At 40.3% G+C, this 15,754-nt stretch overlaps 1 protein-coding gene across 1 annotated transcript in view; it reads right to left on the bottom strand.

Annotated features, from left to right (window-relative positions):
- The window catches only part of ANKS1B (ankyrin repeat and sterile alpha motif domain containing 1B), an 885,134-nt gene that overhangs the window by 573,718 nt on the left and 295,662 nt on the right, over positions 1-15,754 (bottom strand). Inside the window, exon 11 of the mRNA XM_054988164.1 lies at positions 2,219-2,355. Within this exon, the coding sequence (XP_054844139.1) occupies positions 2,219-2,355 (137 nt within the window). The remainder of the gene's footprint in view (positions 1-2,218; positions 2,356-15,754) is intronic.

Below are 15,754 nucleotides of genomic sequence, written 5' to 3'. Positions count from 1 at the left end.
TTTACTATTAGCGTTATGCATGACATCACTCCCTGACATCTTATGGTTGGCTCCACCTCTTGTGGCAGAATTCCAAAGGTGCACACAGGCTCAAAAAGGTTGGGGACCCCTCCTAAAGGCCATGAAAAATCCTTTGTGTCATCTGCAAGTTTGATAATCATTATATTCATTCATTCATTCTTGCTCAGAAGAATGCAATCCTACTAAATTCTATGGGAACTTAGCCATTGACTTTAATGTCTACACATTGATTTAATCATTAAATTATCCAAAAGCAGCACTATTCAATGTTCTGAATCCATCTGTTGATAATTCCATCATGAAAATAGCATTTTAAAGCATTTTCCAATTAACTATCATACAACAGCTTGTTCTAACAATAATTCTAAAACCTATCTACTTTCTTGCATGCCAGCCACCATTTTTTTATTTTTAAAAAGCCAAAATAGCAAAAATAAGGCAAATGTCTAATACAGCAGTATGGCGAGAGAGGAAGTTAGAAATCTTGTACAAATGAGTCAAAAGGATTTGTGTAATTATGAAGAGATCATAAAGGGCAGCTTGAAAGAATGAGCTAAGAACTATAAACCAAAAGGATAGTAATTTAGTGATAAATAAGTTTTAAAGTTGAAAATGAAGGTGAAGGCCATTATGTGACAAGCAATGACAATGTCAATCAAAGTGCTGCCTATGCCAAATATTCTCTGTGATGTCAACTTTAAAATGAACATCACAATATACATAATTACCAAAATTCACTCTCCTCACCAAAACTTTGTACTACGTCATTTGGTGTTCTTTTGTTTCACTAGCTGCTACTACTTAACACCATGGATTCCTCTCCTTTTTCCTTGCCTACACCATCTTCAGACTCATTTCTCACATAGTTATTTAATCTGATTGGATCTATGATTTCTTGACAGATGTAGAATTGTAACATAAAAGAATTGTATTTGTAACACAAAAGAAATCACACAGGTTGCAATGAAAGCAAGTGAAGGAGAGTCCAGTGAGGGCAAAGAAGAAGGGGAAAAATGGTATAGAGAAGCAGCAGTGCTGGCAAACACAGGCTGCAGAGAAAAACACTTGAAACTCTATAATATGTTTGCAATTAATGTCAAAAATTGTCAGAATCAAAAGCTGCTTTTTTACAACCACAGAAACAAATATAAAATAGGTAAACTATGTCCGCTCACCCCTAAAAGCAAGCTTATAAAATATTTTATTACACTTTTTTAAGAAATAAGAAATTAAGCCATTTTAAACAACATATTCACTCATTCTAGCAAAGCTGATTGCTATAAAAGTAAGGCAATGCAACAGTGTTATCCACAGACAGGTGACATGGAACAATGACATATTTGGGACTTCTCAAGTATGCAGAAGAATATTTATTTTAAAATTCAGAAAGAACCACCACCACCCTCAAAGCAGCCTGAAGAAAACTGAGCATGCTCATTATGATAAGTGGATCTACAGCTGAAGAAGGGGTGGAGGACAGGAAAGGGAGGAATTGGCCTGATTGAGTTCTTTGCACCTTATAGTATCCGAGAGGAGGTAATTAGGATCCCCAATTACCACCCAAGTCCAGACTATTATAAGACTTTAAGAGCTCTGTCCTCCTTGAAGGCGATTTATTAAGATCGGAGGAAATTCGTTCCTCCAATTTTAATTAATCATTTCACAGATCCTTTAATCAGCACAGCAGCAAATTCACCTAACAATATTGTGGAATGGGCAAAGAAATTAGGGTGTGAAATAAATGCTATATCCTACTTCTCCCCTCACCCCAACTATCCTTTAGAGCACGGAAAGGAACAGATTAAAATAGTCTTCTTCTTCCATGCTATATTCAGGGTTAGATAAGCAATTTACTGGTCAACAGTGAGTTCCATAGAGTAATCATGCTATAGCAATACACTTCTGAAGTCTGGAGCTGGGTGAGCAGGAAGGCATTCATTTAAACCCAGAGGTAATGGGGAAGGCTATTTCTTGAAGAATTATCCTTCGGTAGTTTGTTGCAAACCTCCAACTTGTATTACACTAGTCACAGGTACTACACATTCTTCATAATCAAATGAAATAAGCACTTAAAGGGTATTTTGATATTTCAATTCACTATCCTTAAACTGTTCCTATCAAAATGAATAAGAGAAGAACGTTATTTATTTTAACAAAATCAACTTAGATAAGAGAATTTATATTTCTGACCACCCACCTGAGGTCGTATAACTTTCACTATATTTTTCAGTGCAGTATCTGGTGAGGGAGGAGAGCAGTCAGGTGTTGGGCCTGTTGAACTGTTTCTATGGTTACCAGTACCTGGTGCAATAATTGCTACTTGAGGTGCATTATCTGTGAATAAAAATAGCATTGCAGTGAACTTCAACATTATATAGAACGTACATTTGGAAACTGACTTTGAAAACAAAAAGGATTTCACCTACTAAATATTTTAAGTAATTATTATACTTTTAGTTTAAGGAATTTACATCTTATTTTAAAATTGAGTGCTTTGTTGGATTCTTTCCAGTTCTAGGCTATTGACGGTCATCCCAATACAGTAGGGCAACTACATGAAGAAATGGGCTTTCATCTCTGTACTGTCCCTTAGTATAAAAATCAGGTACAAAAGGGTGCTAGAGGCTGGGATGGGGGAAAACATCACATCCAGCACTGGGAATGTTTTATTTAGTCAGCTACTTCCTTTATACCCTGCTTTTCTCCCCATGAGGACACGAAGTGGCTTGCATTGTTCTCCTCTCCATTTTTTCCTCACAACAACCATGCAAGGTAGGTTTGGCTGAGACAGAGTGACTGGTCAAAGGTCATACAGCAAGCTTCCATGGCAGAGTGGGGATTCAAACCAGATCGTAGTCTGGTACTCTAACCACTATACCACACTGACTCTCATGTCTTCATGATGGTCCCACTATATGTTGGCAATGCCAGATCCAACAGCTCCTGCTACCTGCTTGAGGAGACAGATACCAAACATCTTATTTCTTTCCAACAGATTATCTGACAGTACACACTTTGTTTTACAAGAGGGAACTACTGTGCATCAGTTACTTTCCCCCAAAAAGTTATCTTAATAGATGTGGCAAATGACAGTGACCATTCCAGAAATACGAACCACATACACTATGGTTCCCCAATCTGGTTCCTGGGTCCAATAGAACAACTTGACAAGCTCCACTTAACCTTCCAGAAAATACTTGCTCTACCATCATGTATAGCCTCCACAGTCACAACTTGAATTGGGCCTTCCAAAAATCTCAACACTGATCTGGAAAGCCATAGTCAACTTCAAATACAGACTGCAAAACTCCGAAGACCTTTCAGTCTTCACTAAATCAGGAGCCCAGGAACACTGTTGGTTAAGGTGGAACAAAACTGCGGACATGGAATTGAACAAATTAGGTTCATGAGCCCCAAGAGCCTTAACTGGGAAAAGACGAGAACTACTTATAGAGAAGCTGCTTAGGCAGGACTGGGATTCTCTTCAAAAGGACACGGCATGAAAATGCTCTCTGCTCTACGTGAGAATTACTCAGTTTGACCTGCCTCATTACCTCAGTTTGCTGACAGTCCCCAAACTGAGGCGGTCATACTTGGTTGCATGTTGCAAGGCATTGCCGACAGCACAGGTGAAGGACTGCTTCCTCAGGATACTATCGGATCAACACTTCTGTGACTGCCCTTTGACTGAAGTTGACTTACTGTCCCATACCTTCTTTCACTGTCCAAAGCACGAACTAGCCAGAGAGAGATTCTTTAAAAAAAATGGCTACTGAGGCATTTGACCACTCCTCCTGACTCCTCAAAATTAAGACTGAGTAGCCTTTGTAAAAGCTGTCTTGTAGACATGGCAACCTTTTCTTTGACTGTTATTTTTAATTCTTAAACTTTGTTAGAGTGTATGGCCTATGGGCTGTTTGTCCCTCCCCAGTCAAAATAAGTGGCAAAGTGCTTGGGTATAGAATATGGGCCACTTTATTATTTTCAACATAAACTTGGATATGGCAAGGGATTTAACTAGCGGTGCAGGTCAAGCCCTGGGGTCGCACAAGTCCTCCACCTTGACCTGCCTGGGCAAGCCCCCACTGCTCAGAGGGTGAGCCCTCCAAAGGATGGCTGGCACCCAGCAGCCAGGCAAGTGGTTCCCCTTTAAAGCTCTGACTCCTACTGCTGTGCAGCCTGTAGGGGTGGACTTGTCCAGGGGTCCCAACGGGCAGTCTGCCCTCGCAGCTTAGCTGAACCTTGAAAATGGTAGTGCTAAAGCTCTGCTTTTCTCTCCCTTGTATAGCCCATCAACAGAACTTCTTTCCAGAACACCTGAGCTGTCATGCCATTTTGTTTATCTCTGTGTGGAACACACCAGTGAGATAAACTGGTATGGGGCAGGTTTTAGTCCCTGACATGCACATGCTCTTTTCCCTCTCCTTTCTACTCACTAAGTACATTTTATCATGTTTTATTCATGAAATGTATTCTTCATATTCTCCTATTTCAAAAAGTTTAAATAAATTTTTAAACCCCAACCCCAACTTTAGCTCCTAATAGGTAGATAAATGTTTAAATATATAGATGGCATCTAGTTTGGCCCCAAGACGTTCACAAAAAAATTAAGAATATGTTCAAATCTTTCTCCTTACATGCAGTAATATTTTTCTTGGAAAAAATAATAACTATACAGCACATTCAGCATTTGCACAGGAAGAGCTCTGTATCTAAACACAGATGGTCTGGAGCAGTGGATCTTAGTAACTAGATAACTCAGATATTACTTCTCACTTCTCTATATATATTCTAAAACAGCATGGTGACGCTTAAAAAGAAAATCCAGGCCTCAGTATGTTGAAAGATGTCTTTGGCACAGACAATGGACAACACATTGACAAACATGTTTGTTTAAGATTTACAGGGTTTTTTAATATAGAAGGTAGCATAGGTGCAGATTTCAGTGATGAGACATCCCTGTTTGGTAATGCTGCTGGCTGGAAAGCTAATAGCATTGTCAAGATTTTCAGGAAAGACAGGGGAAGACCAGAGATGGAGAACTCTGCTTCCCCAGCCTCTATGGAGCCATTTGGCTATTGTTTGCTCCAGAAAAAAAATAGCTCACACACTCTGAACCAGGTAGCTGCCACCATCTTTCGCTTTAAGATCTGAAGCAGAGCCTGACAGTTCCACCTGCCTCTCTCTGTTATCCTCTCCCCAACCCACCCAAACACACAGTCTGGCTCAAGTTGAGAGCTAGCCAACAGATAAACTCAGTCCTATTATACCCAAGCCGCTCTCTTAAACAAGAATTTCTAACTTTATTTTGGGGAAACTAGTACTTGTATGGGAGTGTATTGACCCAGAAACTCTCATCCCCTGTCCCTGATGGCTTTCCAAGCCCGCCCCCACCCACGCCTGGTCCCCTAGGAGCTTCTAAGAGCTCTGGTTGTGTTTTTTTAAGCATCCTGGCTTCCTAGGTTCTTTTGAGTGTGTGTACCTCCTTGGCAAGCAATACTGGACACAGGCAGGTAAAATATTATTGGAGTTTATTAAAGAAAGAACACAAGAATGTATGCAAGACAGAAACTGCTACTTAAAAGCATTTAGGTAAGGCATGAAAACAAATAAAGCTTGCTGAATTATGTTCTAACTAACTAAAACACTACTGGCTGTCTGAAAGTTCTCTGAGTTGGTTCCAAAGTTAGTTGATCTTACCAAAGTCCATCCATGCCAGCTTACTCTAGGCATCCTGGAAGTGGCATGGGGCTGAGAAGCTCTCTCTCACATTACAGGGGTTGGCAATGGCTGTGAGGTAGCAAACTGGTAAATTGCCTAGAGACAAAGAGGCTACTTGAAGTTTAGGGGGGCAACTGCCCACTTTAAGAACCAATCAGGGCTCAATTACTTAATTGGATATTACAGCATGTGAAAGTTTAGGGAGTGTAGCTACAGCTGAGCTTGGGACCAGGCTCCAGCCTTCTCAAGGCCACTTCTCACAAGAAGAAAGCAGTCCACAGGTGCAGTTAATGATCAGAGTTGGGGTCTTTCCAGTAAACAGGCCTAGGAAGAAATCTGCAGGACATGAGGCCTGAACCAAAGTTTCAAACTTAGCATTCTGTATTAGATGGTACGAAGTCTGGTACTTACACTTCCCCCAACTTCCACGGCTGGAAGTTTCAGTAATAGGCAAATGTGAATAATTCTTAAGTATTAAGAAACTAGCATGTGTGAACCCAGTAATACATTGTGTAGAGGTTAACAGTTGTTAGCAGCAATAGCAAACATTAAAACAGTTTAAAAGGCAGGATTACATATTCTGTTTCAGTTTAAGAGAAGACACCAGACAACAGCAAATCACATTTATTCAAGGTCTGCATGGCACTGTGAAAGGGAATCTGCCAGAGTATTTTCTGTCCCCTTAATGTGTGAGATTCTGAAGGAAAAATCTTGAATGGATAAGGCCCATCTCAGAACTCTGGAGTTAGTCTCCTTCATTCTGTGAATGAATGTCAGGGGGTTGTGATCTGTCTGCAGGTAGAAATGTGCCCGCTTAGGTATGTTCTGAGTTTCTGCAAGGCCCAAACCAGGGCCAACCTCTCCTTCTCGATCACACTGTGGTTCTTCTTTCTGGGCAACAATTCATGACTCAGGTAAACAACTGGATGCAGACACTCATCAGGGCCCTTCTGCAGGAGTACCATCCCCAACCCATTGTTAGATACATCTGTTCTAACAATGAACGGCTGAGTGTAATCAGGGGCCCTCAGAACAGGAACAATGGGCAACTGAGCAAGTCCTTCAGGACACTGACTGTCCATCAACAATTCTGGCTCAGAAGAATCTTCTTCTGGCTGTTGACAATCCATTATCACATCAGGCAAACCGTCACAGTTCAACATTGAAGGGTGTTCTTTTCTTATGGAACAGATCTCCTGTTGTCTCTTTTTTGTTGTTCTCTTCTATTTCTTTGCACTGGTTATTATAATAGTTTTTTTGTCTCTGCATGCAAATTGCTGAAAAGCCGCATTTAGAACTCTGATTCTGTTTCCGTCACCTTTTGCTTTTACTTCTCATTTGTCTTTGGCAATTTTAAGAATTTCCTCGGTTATCCATTTAGGCTTCTCTTTTCTTTTGGCTACAAAAATAGTCCTTGCACATTCTTCCTTGATAATATCTCTGATTTCAGCCCATAGTTCTTCTTGTTCACAATCAATTAAATTTAGTATTGCAAATCTGTTCTTTACATGGTCTTTAAATTCTTCAGGAATATTGTTTAGATTATATTTTGGCACTATGATTCAGTGTTTCTCTTCAGTTTTATTCTAATGTTTTATATTAGCAGCTCATGCTCTGTGCCACAATTAGCTCCTGGTCTTGGCAGAGAGAATAGAACCTCTCTATCTTCTCCTTCCAATTATGTAATCTATTTGGTTTCTGTATTGGCCACCTGGAGATTTCCAAGTATACAATCGTCTTTTTGGTTGCCTGAAGCACGGCAGCAATAAACGGTTGTTGGTTTCACAAAATTCTAAGAGTCGCTCTCCTGCTTCATTTTGTAATCCTAGTCCAAATTTTTCAACAATGCTTGATTTTGCTTTGTCTCCTACCTTTTCCTTCCAGTCACCTATAATTATCAGTATATCTTGTTTAGGTGTATGGTCAATTTCTTCTTGGACAGTTATGTAAAAGTTTTTGGTTTCTTCCTTCTCAGCATCTGTAGTTGGGGAATAAACTTGAATTATGGTTATGTTTATAGGCCTTCCATGAAGTCTGGTCGATATTAATCTATCAAACTTTGTATTGTTGCTCTTGACTGCTTTTGCTATGTCTTGCCTCAATATTAGAGTAACACCGTTTCTTTTGAGTTTGTCATTTCCACAGTAAATGAGCCCATTCATGGGGAGAGTGGGGTATAAATCTAATAAAATTTAAAAAATAAAACAATGTAGTTTTCTGATTAAAATGTCCTGGGTCAGTCCACATTCCTTCACTCACAGTCAGGATTTCAATGTTCCATTTCTTGTTTTACAATTTCTAGCTTAACTGGCTTCATACTTCCCATGGTCCATGTTTCTATTATGTGTGCTGCACAGCTTTGGACATTCTTTTTGCATCTGTTCACATTAGCAACTGGACATCCTTTTGGATTTAATCCAGTCATATCATTAAGAACAGCAATATTCGTACTTGTCCTCTACTCTTCCCCAGTAGCCAGTAGTTGACTGCCATCCAACCTGGGGTTTCTGTTTTCCAGAATTATATCTTCTTTCATTTTGGACTGTCTTGTAATAGAGATTTCAAGGTAAGAGATTATCAAAAGTGGTTTACCATTGCCTTCTCCTGTACAGTACTAACCAGGGTTAGCTGAAGTGACACTGTCATTGTCTGTGAAAGATCCTCTGCCAGTGTCAGCTTCCAGTACTGCTAGCATTCAAGAATTCCTCCGTCTCCATCGCCACTGGAACAGTCAAGTCTCTTTTGCTGATGTGTCCATATATTCCTGAAGGGGATGAATGCATCTTAATCTGGTATCTCAGCTTTGACGATTCCACCTTGAGTGACTCTTCCAGGAGTTTAGACTCTTGACCAAGCCTGTACTCCTGACAGTATTGCTCTCAGCTTCACTGACACACTCAACCACATTAAGGTGTATATCCAAGAGGGAGAAGTGGGTTCTATTTGACCCAAATATCAAATTGGTAAAGTATTTTTTAGGATCATGGTAGGGAAAGGGTTCTTGAAAACCATATTTGTAATTCTGCAAGTGGTAAGAAGTTTGTATTTCAAAGAGCACTATATTTACAGACCTTTGAAAATTACTCTACATTTTCAGATGAAGAAAATCAGTTTGAAAAGATCAAAAGAAAAATACTACATAATTATAGGTATTTAAATTTTACTGAAAGCATGTATTCAGAAATGTGACTGCCAAGGCAATTAGAGGTGTGCAGATTGTTTCCTAATGAACTGCATTGTGCATGAGCTACACAACGTCATACAGCACAAGTACATTTGCTGACTAACAGTGCCATCCTAAGCAGAATTACACCCTTAAAAATAGTTTTAGTTGCTCCTAAGGAAGAGTCCTTGATTCAAAATATATTGGGCGTCATTAAATGGAACAGTTTCTTGAGCATATCTGAGGTTCTTCCTCTTCAATTCCTAATGTGACAAGCACTTGGTAGGCCACAATTCATGGCTGTTGGGATGTATTTAATGTGTGAATCTAAAGTTGTGCTGGCCTTTTGTGTGTAAATGATTTACTTTGTATTCCTCTAAATCAAACTATTGTTCATGCAGAGGCTATCTCAAATGATCCATTTCTCATATTATAAAGATAAAATTATACTTTCCTCCCCTTTCTTCCTCTCACCCTCATTAAATATAGTATTGCCAATCAATGGAAAAAACATGGCCCAGCTGTTGTTTATTTTCTGGACAAAATAGATAAAAGCTGTCCTATCTCTTCATGTACTTGTCCTTTAAAAAAAAAATTAAAAACATTTTCCATTTTTTCTATTGACCACGCATATTGAAGAATGAGTGTGGGGAAGCCAGACCTGGGGGATTCTGTGTTTGCACAAGCAGAGGTCATAAATTTAACATGGCCACTGCTGTTGCATATCAGTGTCAAGGATATTAGACAGCAGTAGCAGAGAGTAGCAAGGAAGCTTCCACCACTGTACTCAGTATGTTTACATAAGAGAAATGAAGTCTACTGACAAGAATTTAAAAAAACCTGCCAGTTTAGATGTAAGGCAAGCATTCTTTATTAAAATGCAAACAAAATAAGAAATATATTACAATGATACCAGTCAAGCATGACAAATGATGTTTCTAGATCCCCCAGTCAGCAGAAATATTACTAGAATATTCTGTGAAAAAGTAGCTCCAAAACTTAGAATTAAATGTTTCTGGATGACTCTGGTCAGGCCTAATTAAAATATGGGCATGCACTTAAGAAGCCCTAAGCATCTAGTTAACTTTCCTATATCAGATCATTTATTTCCTGGCAAGAGGTAAACCACAAATAATGTTTTAGGTCTGTTACCAGGTATAGTACAAAAATAATACTGTTATAGCATCTCTGCTGCTTCCTTTCTAAGCTTAATCACCAGAAAAATCATACCATTTATTAACTACATAGATAATTAAAGAAGTATCTCACCCATTAAAGAAGTATCTCACCCATTAAAAAAGTATCTCACTCAAAGATAAACAAGTCACCAGCAATGAGACCCTTCTAAGAAGAGGCTCCTGATCAGATCACCTTCTTATATTTGTAAGATTTCAGAACCATATCCTAACAATAATTGCCCTGCTTGATAAGGACTCACATTCTTGGCTAATGAATTATGTTATAACTTCAAACACAAGACAAGGTCATCTACATTTGAAACATATTCTGATCTACACACAACCATACAACTAAATTACTCCTCTGCTTCATGCCCCTCTCCAGGGCTGCTCTATTCTGGGCCTCTAGCCTCCCTTTGTGACCTTTCTACCTGTGGGGCCAGGTTAGCCCTGCTTCTGCGTGCAAACATCTTGTTGTTCAAATCCAGCAACAGTTGCTTATATTCCTAGTGATATCCATGACAAGGACCCAATATATAAAGAAAAGGGGGTTGAATTTATTGTTCTGAATGTTTATTGGCTTAGCTATACAAAATAGAATTGCTTTTGTATACAGGATTGTAAATATGTAAATTCATCTCCCCCCCCCCTAAATTCTAATATTGCTTTTTCAAAGCTATTTTGGGGTAGTTTAGAATTAATTTACCAGTGAAATGCATTTTAGTAGCAGCAGGGAGTCTGTTTAGTTGGGATTTGTATAATCTAAAAGTATATAAGCGTAATTATTACCAACTTTTTATTTTCCTCTCATCTTCCACCTGCAGAAACAGACCCTGGAAATGATTCAAGTTTATAGAAGCTTAGTAATATTAGCCAACTGTCTGCAACAGTAATTCTTATCAAGTACTAATGAGAAAGAATAGTCTCAAGTAATTCCAGCATTCAAAACAAGATTAGATTACAGTTATTTATGTATATTTGTTTTATTATTTTTAGAATTCTAGACCATCTTTCTTTTGGGAGAATATAAAGTAGAATAGTTGAAAATAATGTGTGAGTGTGATACAGATAGTTTCTTGTTTGAAGTGAAGGCACTTTCACTTGTGCAAGGGGTGCATGTCCGGGTTGTGTGGAGTCCCCGCAAAATATTTCATATCATTCCAAAGAGCCTCCCAACCTGCAGATGCAAATGGTCAGAAAGTGTAGAGGGCTGTAGTAAGAAGAATGAGGCAGTAGAGCACCACTCATGATTCTTTTAACCCAAACCATTAACAATAAAATGTCAATCAGAAAACTATTATTTATTTATTTAAAAATTACAACCCATTTTTCCAGGAGCTCAAGGTGGCTGCCAGCAATAAAAATTAAAGATGTAAAATGACTCAATTCATCAAAACACTAAGAACTTACTGAAGCTTCTTCTGCCAGCAACCAAAAAATTTTCAATACTCATCGAAAAGCTCTACAAAACAAGACAATCTTGCAAGCCTTCCTGAAGGCTGTAAAAGGCGGGTGGGGGAGGGGCACATCCATTGATAACCTGTTCCACAGCTATGGGACAAGGCTGAATACTAATTGATTCTGAAAAGACACATATACTATCTATATCAGTAAACTATACCCCATAAGAAAGGAACAGCCATCACCATCTCATCTCTTCAAGGTCAACTTATAAGAAGCTCATTTGGCAGAATCAAAAAGAGTCCAGTAGCACCTTTAAGACTAACCAACTTTATTGTAGCATAAGCTTTCGAGAATCTCAGTTCTCTTCGTCAGATGCATTTGGCAGAAGAAGCTTGACTTTGCTAAATTGCAACAGCAGGAACTAGGTCTAGCAGCCCAAGAAAAGAGGGAGTCCCAGTTCAGAGAACTTGTTTCCTTCAGTTTAAGGAGATCCTGCACCCCTCCCCATTGGAGGTTCAGATTTTAAGGATGCCAGGCAACTCTCAAGGGATTTCACTTCATGAGTAAAATTTCTTTATTGATGCTAGTATCATACACTTACACCATCTTTGCTAGGACTGGCAACTACAGACAAGTATCACGCAGGCTACTCCTAATTCCCTCTCCCTTTTCTCCTAACAGTTCTCTAACTCTGCATTCAGGAAAACAGGCTGTGTGATTCATGGATTGCTCCAGGTCAAGCAGGCTCCCAGGCTTAGGAGAAAAGCCGTGAGAATGATTTTTAAGGGAGGGGGGGATCACCAGAGGGGAAAGGCTCAGGAGACATTACAACAGGAACAAATTCCTTTCATTCTCAGTTTCTCACCCTGGGTTCAAATAACAGAAACACCCGAGAAACACCTCAACAGCATCAGCTTCAGTTGCAAGGGGGTATTGAATATGACTGGTGATCCTGATCACCTGACATTCTGCCCCCCCCCAGATCAATTCCCCCCCCCCCCCATTTCCCCAAGTATTTAGTATGGAAAGCTCGAATCAGTCTTTTGGCTCTTACGTCAGTAGACTTCACCCATTCAGCCTGGCTTTTTGGAAAATGTTTTCATTGAATCAGATAATACACCCCCCTTCCATTTGGAGTCCAGAATGAGCTCGACCGTCTGATGACACTGTCTATCTATAAAGATTTGAGGTGGGGCCACGGGGTCAGGATGCCATTTGCCGGTCCAGGGTCCTTTTTGAGGAGGCTGAAATGGAAAACGGGGTACACATGTCTCAAGGTTTTTGGTAATTCTAGTTCCACAGTAACATCGTTGACCATATGGATTACTTTGAAAGGACTCAAATACTTCCATCCTAGTTTCTTGCTGGGTTGTGCTCCTTTCAAATTCTTTGTGGATGTATAAACACTGTCTCCCACTTTTAGGTCCCAAGGGGGTGAATGCTTCTTATTGGCCTGGAATTTATAGGCATGTTTAGCCCTCTCTAATGTCTGTTTCACTACATCCCACTGTGACAAAATTCTAGTCCACCAGTCACTCAAATCACCCCCCTTTATGTCTGAGTCTGTCTCTAGCTTTGGCAGAAGCTTTCCTTCAAAATCTTGAGTCACTTGGAAGGGCATTTTTCCCATGGAGCTGTGTAGGCTATTATTGTAGCAGTATTCTGCATAAGGCAAGAATTCCACCCAGTTGTCTTGATAGTTGAGATAACGTCTCAGGAACTGTTTCAGTATCTGATTACTATGTTCTGATTGTCCATCCATCTCTGGGTGATAACTGGAGCTTAACCCCTGCTCAATTCCTTCACAAGCTCCTGCCAAAAGTTGGCAACAAATTCTCCTCCCCCCCGCATCAGAAATTATCTTGTTTGGGAAAGAGTGTAAACAGACCATGTTCTGCATAAATAGGTTGGATAGTTTCTTTGCTGTGGGGAATTTGGAGCAGGGAATGAAATGGGTTTGTTTGAAGAATAGGTCAACCACTACCAGGATTACAGTTTTTCCCTTAGAGGGGGGAAGGTCAGTGATGAAGTCCATGGAGATGGTAGACCAAGGTCACAGAAAAGTCCCTAGCAGTTGTAAGAGACTTGGAGGCTTCCCTCCATCTTTTCCCCATCAAAGAAATGGGGTAACTGGACACATATTGAGAAATATCTTTCCTCATTCCTGGCCACCAGAATTACCTTTGTGTTAAACACAATGTTTTTACGAACTTGAAGTGGCCTGCTGTTTTGTCATCGTGGCATTTTTTCAGCACCTCCCCCCTCAGGGCTGCTGGTATATACAATTTGCCCTGTCAGTACCAGCATCCACCCTCTTCCTTTTCCAGGGAATCTTGCAAACCCTTCTCCTTCTTTTCCTGCTCTGTTTTGACTGTCTCCAGCCAGGAGTTTGATGGGAGAGCGAGGAGGTTTTGTGCTTGCCTGCATGTCAGCAGTGCTGCTCCCAATTGTGTGGGTGTGAAAATATTGTCAACAATTTCCTCTTTCTGACTTTCATGTTGAGGGAGGTGGGACATAGCATCTGCTAAGAAATTCAATTTCCCTGGGAGGTGCTTGAGTGTGAATTGAAACTTGGAGAACTCGCCACCCAGAACTGCTTTGCCCTCAACCTGTGAGGTGATCTAAGTGCTTCTAGATTTTTATGATCAGTCCAAATCTCGAAGGGTATTTTGGCTTCTTCCAGCCAATGTCGCCAAGTGGACAGGGCTAATATGATGGCTGCTGCTTCCTTGTCCCAAACCGACAAGTGTCTTTCTGTCTCTGAAAACGTTTTTGGACATATAAGCACAGGGATGTAGCTCTCCATTACAGCCTTCTTGTAAAATCACCCCCCATCGCCACATCACTTGCGTCTAATTGCACAATGAACTTTGTGTTTTCATCTAGGTGGCATAACACAGGTTCAGAGGTGAACAGGGTTTTTAACCTCTCAAATGACTGCTGTATTAATTTGTCCACTCCAGCTTAGCACTTGGTTTTAACCCTTCTTTTCCTTTCATTTTTAACAAGTCTGTTAAAGGTAGTACAGTTTGGGCAAAATTTTTAATGAATAGTCTGTAAAAATTTGCAAACCCCAGGAAGGATTATAATTGCTGTCTCATTTTAGGAGTCTCCCATTCTAACACATCTCTCACTTTAGCAGGATCCATCTCCAATCCTTCCTTGGACACTCTGTAGCCCAGGAAGTCCAGCTCAGTTTTATGAAACTCACACTTTCACAATTTTGCATACAGTTTGTTCTTATAAAGGGTACTTAGAACCTCCCTTACCAACTTTTCGTGCAAGTAATAATCATCAGAATTGATCAAAACATCATCAAGATAAACAACCACACCTTTGTACAGATATTTATGCAACACTTCATTGATCAGATTCATGGACTCCAGGTGCCCCTTGAAGTCTGAACAGCATGACTAGGTACTCAAACTGTCCCGTGTGTGTGAGTATGTTAAAGACCATGTTCCACTCGTCCCCCTCCTTGATTCACTCTCTGAAGTAAGCATTCTTAAGTCCAGGTGAAAAAATTTCCTTTGGCCACCACTCCCCGCAGGTCTCTAATGAGGGGAAGCAGGTATGCATTTGACATTGACACTGCATTCATCCCTTGATAATGCATGCACAAACATAAGCCCCCATCCTTCATTTTGTGAAACAACACTGGGGCAGCATGAGGGGAACCTGTGGTCAAATGAAACCTCTTTCTAAGTTTTTGTCAATGAACTTGCGAAGCTCCATTTGCTCAGCTGGACTCATGGAATATAGCTTCCCCTTAGGAAGGTTCTGCCCAGGAATCAGTTCAATAGTACAGTCTGTTGCCCTCTGAGGGGATAATTTGTCTGCCTCCTGTTCCCCAAAGACTCAACAAGTCTTGGGACTCAGAGGGGATTACAGCAATTTCTTCTCTCATTAGGCACACAGTTTCAGGCATGGGAGTGGGGTTGGCACCCCATTGGGGGTTCCACACATGTTTTTTGGCAGTCCTCAGCTGGGAAACATAATTGCCCCATCTTCTACTGTACGTATGTGTCATGATCATATAGCCATCTGACTCCTAAAACTGCTGGAAATTTTGCAGTCGGGCTTACTACAAAAGTTCTTTCCTCCCAATGACTCCCCATTCCAACTTGGGTCCATTCAGTCTTATAGATGCAGGTAGCCCCTTTCATAGGAAAGCCATCCATTTGCTCAAAAGTAATAGATGCTGTTAATTTCACCAGATCCATTCCCAGACCTATGACTAAGGCTGGGGCATTTAGGCCCCTGCTGC

This window comes from Eublepharis macularius, chromosome 9 (assembly GCF_028583425.1).
Source record: "Eublepharis macularius isolate TG4126 chromosome 9, MPM_Emac_v1.0, whole genome shotgun sequence".
Lineage (NCBI taxonomy): Eukaryota > Metazoa > Chordata > Lepidosauria > Squamata > Eublepharidae > Eublepharis > Eublepharis macularius.
This window is presented reverse-complemented; position numbering and strand designations above follow the sequence as displayed.